At 41.7% G+C, this 20,251-nt stretch overlaps 1 protein-coding gene across 1 annotated transcript in view; it reads left to right on the top strand.

Moving 5' to 3' along the window:
* Positions 1 to 484: 484 nt before the first annotated feature.
* gbe1a (glucan (1,4-alpha-), branching enzyme 1a) overlaps positions 485 to 20,251 on the top strand; it is a 187,415-nt gene continuing 167,648 nt past the window's right edge. Inside the window, exon 1 of the mRNA XM_031809578.1 lies at positions 485 to 793. Coding sequence (XP_031665438.1) covers positions 687 to 793 — 107 coding nt within the window. The 5' untranslated portion in view covers positions 485 to 686. The remainder of the gene's footprint in view (positions 794 to 20,251) is intronic.

Below are 20,251 nucleotides of genomic sequence, written 5' to 3' on the forward strand. Positions count from 1 at the left end.
TTTGAGGTTGTGGACAGGTGTATTTTATACTGATAACAAGTTCAAACAGGTGCCATTAATACAGGTAACGAGTGGAGGACAGAGGAGCCTCTTAAAGAAGAAGTTACAGGTCTGTGAGAGCCAGAAATCTTGCTTGTTTGTAGGTGACCAAATACTTATTTTCCACCATAATTTGCAAATAAATTCATTAAAAATCCTACAATGTGATTTTCTGGATTTTTTTCAAATTTTGTCTGTCATAGTATGATGAAAATTACAGGCCTCTCTCATCTTTTTAAGTGGGAGAACTTGCACAATTGGTGGCTGACTAAATACTTTTTTGCCCCACTGTATATATCTATGTATATGTATATGTATATGTATATATCTATGTCTCTGTATATCTATGTCTCTGTATATCTATATCTATGTCTCTGTATATGTATATATCTATGTATATGTATATATCTATGTCTCTCTATATATATGTCTATGTTTTTGCGTCTGGCTCCGCATGGGAGGGACTAAAACAAGTATCTGTGTGTTGTCGGACACCCCGCCCCCTCCACACGTGTGTCCAAAAACTTTTTAGAAGACAGTATAAAGCAACTCTGCTTGCAGTTTATGAATCTTAACTTTAACAGTTTCAGTATATGTCGGCGTTATAAAACTATAGTACGTCTGCTTCTAGAATCACGGAACATAAAATGGCGGACCATTCAGAACGCGATGAATTTACCGAGCTGCCAGATCTAAGCGAATTTCTCCGGGAGGATCCCTACTTAGTGCCCTACCAAGAAGACTTATGTCGCAGGTAGGGTAACAACGTTGTTCACTGCACAGTGCACGATGTAGATTTTAAACCAACGCATGCCACTTAGGCCTAGCTTGCAATTTTGCGACGCACTTTCTGTGGCAGGATAGGCTACTTTTTAATAGAGCTGGCAGGCCAGTCTCTACAACAGTCCAATGTATTTAGGTTACTATATTCTATCTCATCAATACCAGAATGTAGTCAAGGTCCTGTTGTAACTTTCAGTGCAATGTATCAACTTTCAGCTACATTTGACATTGAGGGGGGGGAAGGTGACTAGTTATTGCAGTAAGTCCGAGAGGAGGAGGCGAAACGAGAGGTTTTACTCTGTCCAAGGAAAAATAAGACTACGATTTTAAGAATTTTTGTATCGAGGTTAATGAATGTCGACTTTTGGTCAACAAACGATTGCATTTCTAATGTAGGTTTATTTGATCAAATATGAGTTGATTATAATGGTTAAGGTGTTAGGAATTCACTGGCATTTGAGAAACTTGTAAAACAAACTACTTTTATATTAGAATTGTGCTTGTCGCCATAGCGATAGAGGACTCATCATGGATGTAACCCGTTTTAATGGACCTGGCCATTCAGGGCTTCCACCATTGTAAAGTAGTCAACTGGGTGGGGATTCCTATGAGTTGGGAGCCATCAGCCAATGAAGAAGAACATTTACCACTTTAAAATGGAGATAGCCTCCGTGACACTGCCCATGCTGTCACAGCACAGATGTAAAGATCAGACCTATCACTAAATCTGCCCTCTTTATTGGCTAGAATGGTCCCACCTCCCGCCTGGCTCCTTGTTGTTGTTGTTGTTCGTGCGTTCAATCGACTGTCTTGTCAATATAATAGATATTCTTTGAGTGAGTTAACTTTAACTAGTGCACACCCCAAGCTGGAACAATTCATGAAAATCATCCCCTCCCTCATAGCTCAGTTCGATCATGTTAGCATGTGTGATTCATGTTAATGTTTAGTGTGATTGGGGTCAGAGTAGTGTCAAGACATGATGATCATGTCTGCCTTCCAAATGGCACCCTAGTCCCTATATAGTACACTACTTTAGACCAGAGCCCTATGGGACCCTATTCCCTATATAGTGCACTACTTTAGACCAGAGTCCTATGGCACCCTATTCCCTATATAGTACTACTTTAGACCAGAGCCCTATGGCACCCTATTCCCTATATAGTGCACTACTTTAGACCAGAGCTCTATGCTACCCTATTCCCTCTATAGTGCACTACTTTAGACCAGAGCCCTATTCCCTATATAGAGCACTACTTTAGACCAGAACCCTATGGTACCCTATTCCCTATATAGGGCACTACTTTAGACCAGAGCCCTATTCCCTATATAGTGCACTACTTTAGACCAGAACCCTATGGTACCCTATTCCCTATATAGGGCACTACTTTAGACCAGAGCCCTATTCCCTATATAGTGCACTACTTTAGACCAGAGTTCTATTGGTACCCTATTCCCTATATAGTGCACTACTTTAGACCAGAGCCCTATTCCCTATATCGTGCACTACTTTAGACCAGAGTTCTATTGGTACCCTATTCCCTATAAGGTCCTGGGGGCTGACTGTGTCTCGCCCCTCATACCCTAGCCATGTCGCCATTCATTCTTGTTAATGGGATATAATATGTGATCATAATTAGGAATGCACGATATATATCGGTGAACATATCGGTATCGGCCGATGTGTAGTTTAACGCAGATGTGAAAAACCGATGTCAAAGCTGCCGTGCATACCTACTATAACGTAGGTAGATGATTTAATGACGCCACGTGCAACACAGCGTTCCTAACCTCGCCCACAATGTCTGCTGTGTGGATCGAGGAGTCAACAAGTCCAGCAGTCATTTGAAAGAGTAACAACATTTCAGCGAGACAAGTCAAAAGGCGAAACCCATTAACACCAAGATAATGGAATTCATTGCCCTCGACAATCAACCGTTCTCTGCCGAGGGTGATGTTGGCCTTCGCCGACTGGTCGAGCACCGGTACACACTACTAAGTGGGTTATTTTTCAGATGTTGCCCTACCGGAGTTACACAGTAATAGCGTCACTGCTATTAGCTTCACGACATACACACTATGGAACACCGTTTGGGTCTTTGCGTGTCTAAAAAAAGATACCGTAGCACTGTCAAAGCTGTACAAAAAAGTCTGCAAACACTGGCCACAAACGATATGTTTACAATACCGTGTTGGTAATAAAGCATAATTTGTTCGACCTCAACTTCAACAAGATTTAGCTTGGTACCTAGCTAACACAAACACAACCAGCCTGAAAACAGTGACCAGTAGAAACTGATTTAGCTTGGTACCTAGCTAACACCAACACAACCAGCCTGAAAACAGTGACCAGTAGAAACTGATTTACAGTGCCTTGCGAAAGTATTCGTGTTACGGTTTTCTAAGTGTGGTGAAGGAGAGTCGGACCAAACTGCAGCGTGTCGATTGCGATCCATGTTTATTTAAACAAACGTAAACACGACTAAACACGAACACTACAAAAACAATAAATGAAACGAAAACCGAAAACAGCCTATACTTGTGTCAACTAACATCAAACAAGGACATCAAGACACTCAGGACAAATAGGACAATCACCCACGACAAACTCAAAGAATATGGCTGCCTAAATATGGTTCCCAATCAGAGACAACGATAAGCACCTGCCTCTAATTGAGAACCACTCCAGACAGCCATAGACCTTGCTAGATAACCCCACTAGCTACAATCCCAAAAACATACACACCAAAACCCCAAGACAAAAAACACCACAATACAAAAACTCCATGCCACACCCTGGCCTGACCCAATACATGAAGAAAAACACAAAATACTTAGACCAGGGCGTGACAATTCGGCCCCCTTGAACTTTGCGACCTTTTGCCACATTTCAGACTTCAAACATAAAGATATACAACTGTATTTTTTTGTGAAGAATCAACAACAAGTGGGACACAATCATGAAGTGGAACGACATTTATTGGATATTTCAAACTTTTTTAACAAATCAAAAACTGAAAAATTGGGCGTGCAAAATTATTCAGCCCCCTTAAGTTAATACTTTGTAGCGCCACCTTTTGCTGCGATTACAGCTGTAAGTCGCTTGGGGTATGTCTCTATCAGTTTTTCACATCGAGAGACTGAAATTTTTTCCCATTCCTCCTTGCAAAACAGCTCGAGCTCAGTGAGGTTGGATGAAGATCATTTGTGAACAGCAGTTTTCAGTTCTTTCCACAGATTCTCGATTGGATTCAGGTCTGGACTTTGACTTGGCCATTCTAACACCTGGATATGTTTATTTTTGAACCATTCCATTGTAGATTTTGCTTTATGTTTTGGATCATTGTCTTGTTGGAAGACAAATCTCCGTCCCAGTCTCAGGTCTTTTGCAGACTCCATCAGGTTCTTCCAGAATGGTCCTGTATTTGGCTCCATCCATCTTCCCATCAATTTTAACCATCTTCCCTGTCCCTGCTGAAGAAAAGCAGGCCCAAACCATGATGCTGCCACCACCATGTTTGACAGTGGGGATGGTGTGTTCAGGGTGATGAGCTGTGTTGCTTTTACGCCAAACATAACGTTTTGCATTGTTGCCAAAAAGTTCAATTTTGGTTTCATCTGACCAGAGCACCTTCTTCCACATGTTTGGTGTGTCTCCCAGGTGGCTTGTGGCAAACTTTAAACGACACTTTTTATGGATATCTTTAAGAAATTGCTTTCTTCTTGCCACTCTTCCATAAAGGCCAGATTTGTGCAATATTACGACTGATTGTTGTCCTATGGACAGAGTCTCCCACCTCAGCTGTAGATCTCTGCAGTTCATCCAGAGTGATCATGGGCCTCTTGGCTGCATCTCTGATCAGTCTTCTCCTTGTATGAGCTGAAAGTTTAGAGGGACGGCCAGGTCTTGGTAGATTTGCAGTGGTCTGATACTCCTTCCATTTCAATATTATCGCTTGCGCAGTGCTCCTTGGGATGTTTAAAGCTTGGGAAATCTTTTTGTATCCAAATCCGGCTTTAAACTTCTTCACAACAATATCTCGGACCTGCCTGGTGTGTTCCTTGTTCTTCATGATGCTCTCTGCGCTTTTAACGGACCTCTGAGACTATCACAGTGCATGTGCATTTATACGGAGACTTGATTACACACAGGTGGATTGTATTTATCATCATTAGTCATTTAGGTCAACATTGGATCATTCAGAGATCCTCACTGAACTTCTGAAGAGAGTTTGCTGCACTGAAAGTAAAGGGGCTGAATAATTTTGCACACCCAATTTTTCAGTTTCTGATTTGTTTAAAAAGTTTGAAATATCCAATAAATGTCGTTCCACTTCATGATTGTGTCCCACTTGTTGTTGATTCTTCACAAAGAAATACCGTTTTATATCTTTATGTTTGAAGCCTGAAATGTGGCAAAAGGTCGCAAAGTTCAAGGGGGCCGAATACTTTCGCAAGGCACTGTAGCTTGGTACCTAGCTAACACCAATACAACCAGCCTGAAAACAATGACCAGTAGAAACTGATTTAGCTTGGTACCTAGCTAACACCAACACAACCAGCCAGAAAACAATGACCAGTAGAAACTGATTTAGCTTGGTACCTAGCTAACACCAACACAACCAGCCTGAGAACAATGACCAGTAGAAACTGCAGTAATTTTCATTATTCTTAGCAATGATTTAGGAATCCTTCTGAGTAAGTATTGTTTTTTGTCTAGTGAAATTGAACTTCAGTTCATGAAAATAAATGGCTATCCAGCTACTTAACCCTGTTGCCCAAAGCTAAGGTTATAAGCAGCCGGCTTGACAGTGATGCAAATAACTACAAATAGTAGAAATATGCCATACTTTTATTTTGAAGGCTAACCGCAAATTCCACTGTTGTGGCTAATCCTTATTGTGGCTAGCTTCACATAAACCCGACGATCATTAATCAAATGAGAACTGTTTTATAAACACGTGTTATTTTAGATGATGACACCTAGCTATATAGTTAACTAGCTAACTCGCTACTGAAACAGATTGTCGTTTTGCTGTGTTTTTTAGGGAAGAACAGTTTGCATCCATGAGCGAGCTAGCTAGCTTTTGTTTTAAAATGAGCAGCACTGTAGGTGCGCGAGACAACTTTACCAGCATCATAGCGTACGTATCGATGAACTGTTGTGACATATGAAATACGAGTGATGGTGTAATCATTGTGTAATAACTCTGTAAAAAAAAAAAATGTATGACCATGTTTAATTATTATGTGACGTGCAGTCATATTTAGGTCCTGATTGGTCAACAAGCTTAATTGACACGTCAAGTAGTGTTAAATAGTATTCTTTTTTTTGACACACAATGTCTCAAACGACGTTCCATAGAAATCCTGGTTGAGAATAAAACGACTGAACAAATGAAAGGCGAAACAGCACAGCAAGTAAGTGAAAGAAATAGGTTTTGATAGTGTTTTACTGGTAATGGGGACATAGGTAAATGCCAACAAAATAACTTTTTGGTCAGTGTAGTGTTTGTGTGTAACATTTATTGAACTAGGCAAGTCAGTTAAGAACACATTCTTATTTACAATGACGGCCTACCCCGGCGAGACCCGGATGGCGCTGGGCCAATTGTGCGCCACCCTATGGCACTCTCAATCACGGCTGGATGTGATACAGCCTGGATTCGAACCAGGGACTGTAGTAACGCCTCTTGCACTGAGATGCAGTGCCTTAGATCGCTGCGTCCGGGTGTGTGATAACTTTTTTTGGGCGGGGAAAATGTTGGATATCGGTATCGGCCAAAAATGTCCCTTCGGTGCATCCACCAATCATAATATGTAGTATGATTGGGATTAGAACACTAATGGTGTAATCAATCAGGGATTTATATCTAGATTAGACGTAACAGAGTCGCTATACGACAGGGACTCTGCAAGTTGTATTTCAGACGTGAACCAGAGCAAGACAAGGGTTCAATGGTTACAGCGCTGGATTGGTCAGATAAAATGTGTGTGTATTGAGGATGGGGGATGGAGGGGTGCGGTGCGTGTTACCAGTTAAACATCTCTGCTGTTTCATTCATCATCTCTGTGGACTAGAGATTGAAAGCGTATGTCCATGTTTGTTTTTCTACAGGAATCCAGACCTGTTGTACACTAGATTTCTGGGCTGCGAATGTTTGATGTTTGTTGTCAGTGGATGTTTGAAAAGGTTATGGTTTTTAAAGGGCTTTAATGTTTATTTTAACCTTTATTTTAACTAGGCAAGTCGGTTAAGAACAAATTCTTATTTTCAATGACGGCCTAGGAACAGTGGGGTTAAGTGCCTTGTTCAGGGGGCAGAAAGACAGATTTGTACCTTGTCAGCTCAGGGGGTTTGAACTTGCAACCTTTCGGGTTACTAGTCCAACGCTCTAACCACTAGGCTACCCTGCTGTGTTGATCTGTTCCATCCTCCAGGAATAGGATGGAACAACACTGTCCTAGTTGAAGGCCCTAAAAACTTCCACAGTAGGGTTGAAATATTCAGGTAACTTTCCCAATATTCACAGATTTTCCAGAAAACGCTGGTTGGAGGGAATTCCTGCTTATTCTGATCAAATCACATTTTTTATTTGTTACTTGCTTCATTAAACAGCAAGGCTCTGGGCCTTGTAGGATAAGATTTAAATACAGCTGTTCTCCTATGTATACTGAACAAAAAATATATAAAACGAAACATGGAACAATTTCAACGATTTTACTGAGTTACAGTTTGTATAAGGAAATTGGTCAATTAAAATGAATTCATTAGGCCTTAATCTATGAATTTCACATGACTGGGCAGGGGTGCAATCATGGGTGGGCTTGGGAGGGCATAGGCCCACCCACTTGGGAGCCAGGCCCGTAACAGTCAGAATGAGTTTGTCCCCACAAAAGTATTGCCCCTCCCCCTCTGACGATCCCGCAGGTGAAGAAGCCGGATGTGAAGGTCCTGGGCTGACGTGGTCTGACGTTGTGTGGCTGGTTGGACGTACGAATTCTCTAAAATCACATTGGAGGACCTGCAGTCAGAATGCCAATTGCACGCTCCTTCAATTGTGGCATTGTGTTGTGACAAAACTGCATGTTTTGGAGTGGCCTTTTATTGTTGCCAGCACAAGGTGCACCTGTGTAATAATACCTCTGTTTAGTCAGCTTCTTGATATGCCACACCTGTCAAGTGGATGGATTATATTGGTAAAGAAGAAATGCTGCCTAAATAGCGACGTAAACAAATTTGTGCACAAAATTTGAGAAGCTAAAATTTAAAAAAATTAATCTTCCCTCTATCCTCTCTGGACTGGTCAGCTGGTCTTCCCTCTACCCTCTCTGGACTGGTCAGCTAGTCTTCCCTCTACCCTCTCTGGACTGGTCAGCTGGTCTTCCCTCTACCCTCTCTGGACTGGTCAGCTAGTCTACCCTCTACCCTCTCTGGACTGGTCAGCTAGTCTTCCCTCTATCCTCTCTAGACTGGTCAGCTAGTCTTCCCTCTATCCTCTCTAGACTGGTCAGCTAGACTTCCCTCTACCCTCTCTAGACTGGTCAGCTAGACTTCCCATTACCCTCTCTAGACTGGTCAGCTAGACTTCCCATTACCCTCTCTAGACTGGCCAGCTAGACTTCCCTCTATCCTCTCTAGGCTGGTCAGCTAGTCTACCCTCTATCCTCTCTAGGCTGGTCAGCTAGTCTACCCTCTACCCTCTCTGGACTGGTCAGCTAGTCTTCCCTCTATCCTCTCTAGGCTGGTCAGCTAGTCTTCCCTCTATCCTCTCTAGGCTGGTCAGCTAGTCTTCCCTCTATCCTCTCTAGGCTGGTCAGCTAGTCTTCCCTCTATCCTCTCTAGGCTGGTCAGCTAGTCTACCCTCTACCCTCTCTGGACTGGTCAGCTAGTCTACCCTCTATCCTCTCTAGGCTGGTCAGCTAGACTTCCCTCTATCCTCTCTAGGCTGGTCAGCTAGTCTACCCTCTACCCTCTCTGGACTGGTCAGCTAGTCTTCCCTCTATCCTCTCTAGGCTGGTCAGCTAGTCTTCCCTTTACACTCCCAAGCCATTTGAGAGAGAGTATTCCTCTGCTGTGGGTGTGAGACTGTCACCCAGGCCTATACACACACACACACACACACACACACCACGTGTGTGTGGACTGTCACCCTGTCCCAGTACAATTCGGAGGTGTGGAAGTTAGTTAATTGCGTGGGAAGGTTTGAGGAGCGACGCAGAGATCTCTACTGTCTGAGGTGTGTGTGTGTGTGCAGGTACTCAGGGCTTGTTAAGTCACTAATGTCAGCAGCCCAGAGACAGGATGCTGGGAGACGGCGGGATGGGAACGGAAGAAGGGAGTGGGTGTTAGTCATTAGCCAGCTGTTGTCAGCACACGTCTCCTCTTTCTGTCACCGGGGAGGTGTGTGTGTGTGTGTGTGTGTGTGTGTGTGAGGGCTGTCCCCGACTAAAACAAACCTTGGTCGGCCGAGAGTCGTCTTTCCTTTTGACCAATCGAACGAAGTCTCAAAGTGGAATTTTTTAATTTTTTAAACTTTGCAAATAAATGAAAAGCTGATATGTCTTGAGTATCCTACCTCTTTTTTGTTATTGGAAGCCTAAGTAAGTTCAGGAATAAAACTTTGCTTAAGTCACATAACAAGTTGCATGGACTCACTATGTGTGCTATAGTGGTGTTTCACATGATTCTTATGTACCCCACACATCAGTCGTACGGTGCTTTTCAAACCGATTCAACCACAAAGAACTGAGGTGTTCCAACGCCTCTCAGACATTGAATATCCCTTTGAACATATTATTATTATTATGAATTACACTTCAGATGGTGTATCAATACACCCAGTCAATACAAAGATACAGGCGTCCTTCCTAACTCAGTTGCCAGAGAGGAAGGAAACTGCTCAGGGATTTCACCATGAGGCCAATGGTGACTTTAAAACAGTATCACAGTGTAATGATAGGTGATAGGAGTTAACTGAGGATGGATCAACAACATTGTAGTTACTCCACAATACTAAACTAAATGACAGAGTGAAGAGAAGGAAACCTGTACAGAATAAAACAATTCCTAAACATGCCTCCTGTTTGTAAAACTGCAAACAAATGTGGCAAAGCAATTCACTTTTTGTCCTGAATACAAAGTGTGATATTTGGGGCAAATCCAACACATTACCGAGTACCACTCTTCATATTTTCAAGCATAGTGGTGGCTGCATCATTTGGTCGGTATGCTTGTAATCGTTAAGAACTGGGGAGTTTTTCCAAGATAAAAAGTAAGCTAAGCTTTAGGAAAACCTGGTGGTCTGCTTTCCACCAGACGCTGTGGGTCTATGTTGTGGGGGTTAAGGTAGGACAGTACTCACCTACCTACAGGTCTATGTTGTACCCCCCCCCCCCCCCCCTGTTTTTTTTGCTGATTTTCTGCAAGACAGGAAAAAAAAACACAACATAGACCTGTAGGTAGGTGAGTACTGTCCTGCCTTAACCCCCACAACATAGACCTGTAGGTAGGTGGATACTGTCCTACCTTAGACCTGTAGGTAGGTGGGTACTGTCCTACCTTAACCCCCACAACATAGACCTGTAGGTAGGTGGGTACTGTCCTGCCTTAACCCCCACAACATAGACCTGTGGGTACTGTCCTGCCTTAACCCCCACAACATAGACCTGTAGGTAGGTGGGTACTGTCCTACCTTAACCCCCACAACATAGACCTGTAGGTAGGTGGGTACTGTCCTACCTTAACCCCCACAACATAGACCTGTAGGTACTGTCCTACCTTAACCCCCACAACATAGACCTGTAGGTACTGTCCTACCTTAACCCCCACAACATAGACCTGTAGGTACTGTCCTGCCTTAACCCCCACAACATAGACCTGTAGGTACTGTCCTGCCTTAACCCCCACAACATAGACCTGTAGGTACTGTCCTGCCTTAACCCCCACAACATAGACCTGTAGGTACTGTCCTGCCTTAACCCCCACAACATAGACCTGTAGGTACTGTCCTGCCTTAACCCCCACAACATAGACCTGTAGGTACTGTCCTGCCTTAACCCCCACAACATAGACCTGTAGGTACTGTCCTACCTTAACCCCCACAACATAGACCTGTAGGTACTGTCCTGCCTTAACCCCCACAACATAGACCTGTAGGTACTGTCCTGCCTTAACCCCCACAACATAGACCTGTAGGTACTGTCCTGCCTTAACCCCCACAACATAGACCTGTAGGTACTGTCCTGCCTTAACCCCCACAACATAGACCTGTAGGTACTGTCCTGCCTTAACCCCCACAACATAGACCTGTAGGTACTGTCCTGCCTTAACCCCCACAACATAGACCTGTAGGTACTGTCCTGCCTTAACCCCCACAACATAGACCTGTAGGTACTGTCCTGCCTTAACCCCCACAACATAGACCTGTAGGTACTGTCCTGCCTTAACCCCCACAATATAGACCTGTAGGTACTGTCCTGCCTTAACCCCCACAACATAGACCTGTAGGTACTGTCCTGCCTTAACCCCCACACCATAGACCTGTAGGTACTGTCCTGCCTTAACCCCCACACATAGACCTGTAGGTACTGTCCTGCCTTAACCCCCACAACATAGACCTGTAGGTACTGTCCTGCCTTAACCCCCACAACATAGACCTGTAGGTACTGTCCTGCCTTAACCCCCACAACATAGACCTGTAGGTACTGTCCTGCCTTAACCCCCACAACATAGACCTGTAGGTACTGTCCTGCCTTAACCCCCACAACATAGACCTGTAGGTACTGTCCTGCCTTAACCCCCACAACATAGACCTGTAGGTACTGTCCTGCCTTAACCCCCACAACATAGACCTGTAGGTACTGTCCTGCCTTAACCCCCACAACATAGACCTGTAGGTACTGTCCTGCCTTAACCCCCACAACATAGACCTGTAGGTACTGTCCTGCCTTAACCCCCACACCATAGACCTGTAGGTACTGTCCTGCCTTAACCCCCACACCATAGACCTGTAGGTACTGTCCTGCCTTAACCCCCACACCATAGACCTGTAGGTACTGTCCTACCTTAACCCCCACAACATAGACCTGTAGGTACTGTCCTGCCTTAACCCCCACACCATAGACCTGTAGGTACTGTCCTGCCTTAACCCCCACACCATAGACCTGTATCACCATTGGTCTTTTGCTTTATATAGTAATTCACCGTTGTAAAAAGTGTGTGTGTGTGTGTCCTGTCTGTTTCTCAGTCTATAATTGTGTGTTATAATTGGGTGGTTTTTGGGATATACTGCACAGTCCATTGTTTCATAGGTCAGCTTTGATAGATCCCAGCCTCCCATAGACTTATGACTGTAACTTTACCTGTACCTTTAAAAAAATAACATAATTTACCTTTATTTTACTAGGCAAGTCAGTTAAGAATTCTTATTTTCTGTGCGTTAACTGCCTGTTCAGGGGCAGAACGACAGATTTTGTACCTTGTCAGCTCAGGGATTTGAACTTACAACCTTTCTAGAGGAAATGATGTTCAATGTGAGGGCAGAGTGGAGAAGGGACATGGCTGTGGGGACACATGGAGGGGATAGGAGGGTTTTAGAATCCATCTGAGCCCAGACCTTTAATTGACCATTTCTTCCTTCCGTTCCTTAGTTAGTATTCTTGTTGTAAGGTTGTTGGAAACAGGTTCTTCTCTGTCTCAGGGGACTGCTGCTGTACAAACACTCTTTTAATGGGCTACATGCACACACCTACGAGTATACACACAAACACACACCTGAATACGTGAATACACGCGTGCGCACACACGCACATGCACACACCTATGAATATATACAGTTGAAGTTGAAAGTTTGCATACACTTAGGTTGGAGTCATTAACTTGTTTTTCAACCACTCCACAAATTTCTTGTCAACAAATTATAGTTTTAGCAAGTCGGTTGGGACATCTACTTTGTGCATGACACAAGTCATTTTTCCAACAATTGTTTACAGACAGATTATTTCACTTATAATTCACTGTATCACAATTCCAGTGGGTCAGAAGTTTACATACACTAAGTTGACTGTGCCTTTAAACAGCTTGGAAAATTCCAGAAAATGATGTCATAGCTTTAGAAGCTTCTGATAGGCTAATTGTACTTGTGGGATGCATTTCAGGGTCGAAAGCATATCTTACGAATATTGGAGAACATGGCCCAGTTGACAAATCATTACAAACAGTAACCAGCCAAGCAGAAGAGTTAGAAACTCAGAAATAGAGATAAAATTAATCCCTTGCCTTTGATGATCTTCATATGGTTGCACTCAGAAGACATTCACTTACTCAATAAAGTAAAATGTTCAATAAAGTCTCTTTATACACAAAAACCTCCTGTTTTGTTTGCGTTTTCTTCAGTAATCCACAGGCTCAAACGCAGTCAAAACAGGCAGACAAATCCAAATTGTATCCGTAAACATCATAGAAACATGTCAAACGATGTTTATATTCAATCCTCAGGTTGTTTTTAGCCTAAATGATCTATAATATTTCAACCGGACAATAACGTCATCAATATAAAAGGTAAACAAGAAATGCACTCTCTTGGGATTGCGCATGAAAAAGCTCTGTGACACGTCAGGGTCCACTCATTCAGACTGGTCTTAATCCCTCATTTATTAGATTACAAGGCTTAAAACCATTTCTAAAGACTGTTTACATCTAGTGGAAGGCATAGGAACTGCACATGGAGTCCCAAGTCAATGGATACTGTAATGGCATTGTAATAGAAAACTACAAATCCAAAAAAGAAACTACTTCCTGAATGGATTTTTCTCAGGTTTTCGCCTACCAAATCAGTTATGTTATACTCACACTATTTGAACAGTTTTGGAAACTTTAGAGTGTTTTCTATCCAAATCTACCAGTTATATGCATATCCTATCTTCTGGGCCCGAGTGGCAGGCCGTTTAATTTGGGCATGCTTTTCATCCAAAATTCATCCAAAATTCCGAATGCTGCCCCCTACCCTAAGGACAACAAAGTCAAGGTATTGGAGTGGCCATCACAAAGCCCTGACCTCAATCCCATAGACAATATGTGGGCAGAAGTGAAAAAGCGTGTGCGAGCAAGGAGGCCTACAAACCTGACTCGGTTACACCAGCTCTGTCAGGAGGAATGGGCCAAAATTCACTCAATGTATTGTGGGAAGCTTGTAGAAGGCTACCTGAAACATTTGACCCAAGTTAAACAATTTAAAGGCAATGCAACCAAATACTAATTGAATGTATGGAAACTTCTGACCCACCGGGAATGTGATGAAAGAAATAAAAGCTGAAATAAATCATTCTCTTGACTATTATTTTGACATTTCACATTCTTAGGTTCACCTCTTTATATTAACTGACCTAAAACAGGGGATTTTTTTTCTAGGATTAAATGTCAGGAATTATAAACTGAGTTTAAATGTTTTTGGCTAAGGTGTATATAAACTTACACGTGTGTGTTTGTGTGTATATCTATCTACTCACATAGAAAGGGCCATATAATTTTTTTTTGCTGCGGAGAACGTAGAAGGAATCATAGAATCCAGACATTAAGATGGAATTCAACAATATTCAAAAATGCATTGAACTAAGTATGAAATCAACTAGACTAAGTAGAACATGATTTAATTTGCCCAAAATTATCATAAGGCATGATGTGTATTTTCTGTGGAAGAAACTGCATAGAAATTCCCCTTTCTGTCTGTATGAGTTTTGTCTACCACGTTGGCGGCAGACAGAGTGTTTGGGCCAGTAACCGAAAGGTTGCTAGGTCGAATCCCTGAGCTGACAAGGTAAAAATCTGTCGTTCTGCCCCCTGAACAAGGCAGGTAACCCACTGTTACTGGGCCGTCGTTGTAAATAAGAATTTGTTCTTAAATGACTTGCCTAATTAAATAAAGGTAAATTTAAAAACTGTAAAGCTGTTAGCGATGATGCTAATGACAACCATCTTCTTAGTAGCCTGTGATCAACCTGGCAGGATGCTGTCATGATTATTTTCATGAATCCAGTGATGATTTGTTCAGGAATCTCTGCAGTTCCATTGTGTGCTACAGAAACACAGCTAACTAACCAATTAAAGTCTCTTGCTGGTGCTCATCTGAAGTAAAGGGTTAAAACTCCCAAAATGTCCAATATTTATTTTGCCAGACTTCAAAAGTGGTTTAAGCCTTAGAACATCCTATTATTATTATTATTGTTGTTGTTGTAATAATAAGGAGAAAATGTAGAAAAACAGGAACAGAGAATGGAATTTAAAAAAGAGAACTGAACTGAATTACAAAAAAAAAATATTATTTTTATAGGTGTTTTATAATGGACTGATTTAATACTTCAACATGGACCCATTGGTATTCTGGTCTAAAGTAGTGCACTATATATAGGGTTCTATAGGGCTCTGGTCTAAAGTAGTGCACTATATATAGGGAAAAGGGTTCTATAGGGCTCTGGTCTAAAGTAGTGCACTATATATAGGGTTCCATAGGGCTCTGGTCTAAAGTAGTGCACTATATAGGGAATAGGGTTCCATAGGGCTCTGGTCTAAAGTAGTGCACTATATATAGGGAATAGGGTGCCATAGGGCTCTGGTCTAAAGTAGTGCACTATATAGGGAATAGGGTGCCATAGGGCTCTGGTCTAAAGTAGTGCACTATATATAGGGTTCCATAGGGCTCTGGTCTAAAGTAGTGCACTATATCGGGAATAGGGTTCCATAGGGCTCTGGTCTAAAGTAGTGCACTATATATAGGGTTCCATAGGGCTCTGGTCTAAAGTAGTGCACTATATCGGGAATAGGGTTCCATAGGGCTCTGGTCTAAAGTAGTGCACTATATAGGGAATAGGGTTCCATAGGGCTCTGGTCTAAAGTAGTGCACTATATAGGGAATAGGGTGCCATAGGGCTCTGGTCTAAAGTAGTGCACTACATAGGGAATAGGGTTCCATAGGGCTCTGGTCTAAAGTAGTGCACTATGTAGGGATCAATTTTGGATGCTGAATGGACTGGATTGATGCTAATTCATCTCCCTTTTCCCCCTGAGACTGAAACCAGGGTTTTATCCCTCCACTGACTAAAAGGAGGGAGAGCGGGATCATTTGAGCACCACTTTAAAAAAAATATATATTCAATGAATTTAACATGAGGATTAATGTGTCAAGGTGTGTGTCACACTAGGTCAGTGTTTGCCGTCCTAGAACCTATAGAAATCTGTCCTACAGTGTATACCCTAACTTAGACTGTGTGTGTAAGCATGCACAGGCTTGAATGTGAGCGTGTTTGAGTGCATTCTAACACATCTGGCTTAGTGAAAAAAGCCTGAGTAGTATCCTACGAAGCAAGCTAGATCTACTCTGTGTTTTCTAAAGCTAAGCAGCTTCAGTTAGCTTCACATTCCAGGCTTCCTCCGCACTACAACGGTGGATATTGCTCCTCCGCCTGCCGCTCGTTCTGGCAGGATTGTAAACTGCTCGTGCATGTCACACGTGGCTAGTATAACTCACAACTCTTTGCATTGAGGCAATGCTGAAACATCAATCCATGAGCCAGTCAGGACTCTTCATTGAAGGGGAATGACGCTTGCCATGTGGTAGCAGAGAGAACAGTCTATGACAAGGGTGGCTAGAGTGCTTGACAATTTTTAGGGCCTTCCCCATCCAGGACCTCTGGTATAGAGGTCCTGGATGGCAGGAAGATTAGCTGCAGTGATGTACTGAGCCGTACGCACTACCCTCTGTAGTGCCTTCGTCTGACACCGCCTGGTATAGAGGTCCTGGATGGCAGGAAGCTTGGCCCCAGTGATGTACTGGGCCGTTCACACTACCCTCTGTAAGTGCCTTGCGGTCGGCGGCTGAGCAGTTGCCAGGCAGTGATGCAACCAGTCAGGACTCTCGATGGTGCAGCTGTAGAACCTTTTGAGGATCTCAGGACCCATGACAAATCTTTTCAGTCTCCTGAGAGGGAATAGATTTTGTCGTGCCCTCTTCATGACTGTCTTGGTGTGTTTGGACCATTCTAGTTTGTTGTTGATGTGGACACCAAGGAACTTGAAGCTCTCAACCTGCTCCCCAACAGCCCCGTCGATGAGAATGGGGGCGTGTTCGGTCCTCCTTTTCCTGTAGTCCACCATCATCTCCTTTGTCTTGATCACGTTGAGGGAGAGGTTGTTGTCCTGGCACCACACGGCCAGGTCTCTGACCTCCTCCCTATAGGCTGTCTCATCGGTGATCAGGCCTGCAACTGTTGTGTCGTCGGCCAAACTTGATGGTGTTGGAGTCGTGCCTGGCCGTGCAGTCATGAGTGAACAGGGAGTACAGAGAGGGGACTGAGCACGCAGGGGCCCCCGTGTTGATTATTAGCCTGGCAGATGACCAGAAGTTGGTTCTAGCAGGCAGTTGACCATTAACTCGTATAACTGTGTGTGTGTCCCGACTGTGTGTGTGCGTGCAAGTGCTCAGCATAAGTGGGAACTTCTTCAAGACTGGAAAAGCATTCCAGGTGACTACCTCATGATGCTGGTTGAGAGAATGCCAAGAGTGTGCAAAGCTGTCAAGGTAAAAGGTGGCTACCTTGAAAAATCTAAAATAAATCAAAATATAACACTTTTGGTTACTACATGATTCCATATGTGTTATTTCATAGTGTTGATGTCTTCACTATTATTCTACATTGTAGAAAATAGTCAAAATAAAGAAAACCCCTTGAATGAGAAGGTGTGTCCAAACTATTGACTGGTACTGTATTTAAAGCAGTCTTTTAGGATTCAGCACACACACACACACACACAGGTGATTTTCTTTTTTTTTGTGTGTGTGTGTGTGTGTGTGTGTGTGTGTGTGTGTGTGTGTGTGTGTGAATTTCTGGCGTCTCATTTGGGACTTTTCCGTTAGTCAAGTGTTTGTGCTGCTTGCTTAACCAAGGGGAAAATGGCTTTTAGAAACCACTGCTCCTGAATATGGTGTGTGTTGCTGTGCAGTGGACTGTAAAAATAAAATCTATGAAATATTATATTTAGTTTTGTAGCTACTATACCATAGGAAACACTTTTTAACATATTTCTTCTCAGACACACTGATGGAGGACTGATATACTATATTACTATATACACTGATGGAGGACTGATATACTATATACACTGATGGAGGACTGATATACTATATGACTATATACACTGATGGAGGACTGATATACTATATTACTATATACACTGATGGAGGACTGATATACTATATACACTGATGGAGGACTGACATACTATATACACTGATGGAGGACTGATATACTATATTACTATATACACTGATGGAGGACTGATATACTATATACACTGATGGAGGACTGATATACTATATTACTATATACACTGATGGAGGACTGATATACTATATTACTATATACACTGATGCAGGACTGATATACTATATTACTATATACACTGATGGAGGACTGATATACTATATTACTATATACACTGATGGAGGACTGATATACTATATTACTATATACACTGCTGGAGGACTGATATACTATATTACTATATACACTGATGGAGGACTGATATACTATATTACTATATACACTGATGGAGGACTGATATACTATATTACTATATACACTGATGGAGGACTGATATACTATATACACTGATGGAGGACTGATATACTATATGACTATATACACTGATGGAGGACTGATATACTATATTACTATATACACTGATGGAGGACTGATATACTATATACACTGATGGAGGACTGATATACTATATACACTGATGGAGGACTGACATACTATATACACTGATGGAGGACTGATATACTATATTACTATATACACTGATGGAGGACTGATATACTATATTACTATATACACTGATGCAGGACTGATATACTATATTACTATATACACTGATGGAGGACTGATATACTATATACACTGATGGAGGACTGACATACTATATACACTGATGGAGGACTGATATACTATATTACTATATACACTGATGGAGGACTGATATACTATATTACTATATACACTGATGGAGGACTGATATACTATATTACTATATACACTGATGGAGGACTGATATACTATATTACTATATACACTGATGGAGGACTGATATACTATATTACTATATACACTGATGGAGGACTGATATACTATATTACTATATACACTGATGGAGGACTGATATACTATATTACTATATACACTGATGGAGGACTGATATACTATATTACTATATACACTGATGGAGGACTGATATACTATATTACTATATACACTGATGGAGGACTGATATACTATATTACTATATACACTGATGGAGGACTGATATACTATATACACTGATGGAGGACTGATATACTATATACACTGATGGAGGACTGCTACTATATACACTGATGGAGGACTGATATACTATATTACTATATACACTGCTGGAGGACTGATATACTATATTACTATATACACTGATGGAGGACTGATATACTATATTACTATATACACTGATGGAGGACTGATATACTATATTACTATATACACTGATGGAGGACTGATATACTATATTACTATATACACTGATGGAGGACTGATATACTATATTACTATATACACTGATGGAGGACTGATATACTATATTACTATATACACTGATGGAGGACTGATATACTATATTATTATATACACTGATGGAGGACTGATATACTATATTACTATATACACTGATGGAGGACTGATATACTATATACACTGATGGAGGACTGATATACTATATACACTGATGGAGGACTGATATACTATATACACTGATGGAGGACTGATATACTATATTACTATATACACTGATGGAGGACTAATATACTATATTACTATATACACTGCTGGAGGACTGATATACTATATTACTATATACACTGATGGAGGACTGATATACTATATTACTATATACACTGATGGAGGACTGATATACTATATACACTGATGGAGGACTGATATACTATATTACTATATACACTGATGGAGGACTAATATACTATATTACTATATACACTGATGGAGGACTGATATACTATATTACTATATACACTGATGGAGGACTGATATACTATATTACTATATACACTGATGGAGGACTAATATACTATATTACTATATACACTGATGGAGGACTGATATACTATATTACTATATACACTGATGGAGGACTGATATACTATATTACTATATACACTGATGGAGGACTGATATACTATATTACTATATACACTGATGGAGGACTGATATACTATATTACTATATACACTGATGGACTGATATACTATATTACTATATACACTGATGGAGGACTGATATACTATATACACTGATGGAGGACTGATATACTATATTACTATATACACTG

This window comes from Oncorhynchus kisutch, linkage group LG29 (genome assembly GCF_002021735.2).
Source record: "Oncorhynchus kisutch isolate 150728-3 linkage group LG29, Okis_V2, whole genome shotgun sequence".
NCBI lineage: Eukaryota > Metazoa > Chordata > Actinopteri > Salmoniformes > Salmonidae > Oncorhynchus > Oncorhynchus kisutch.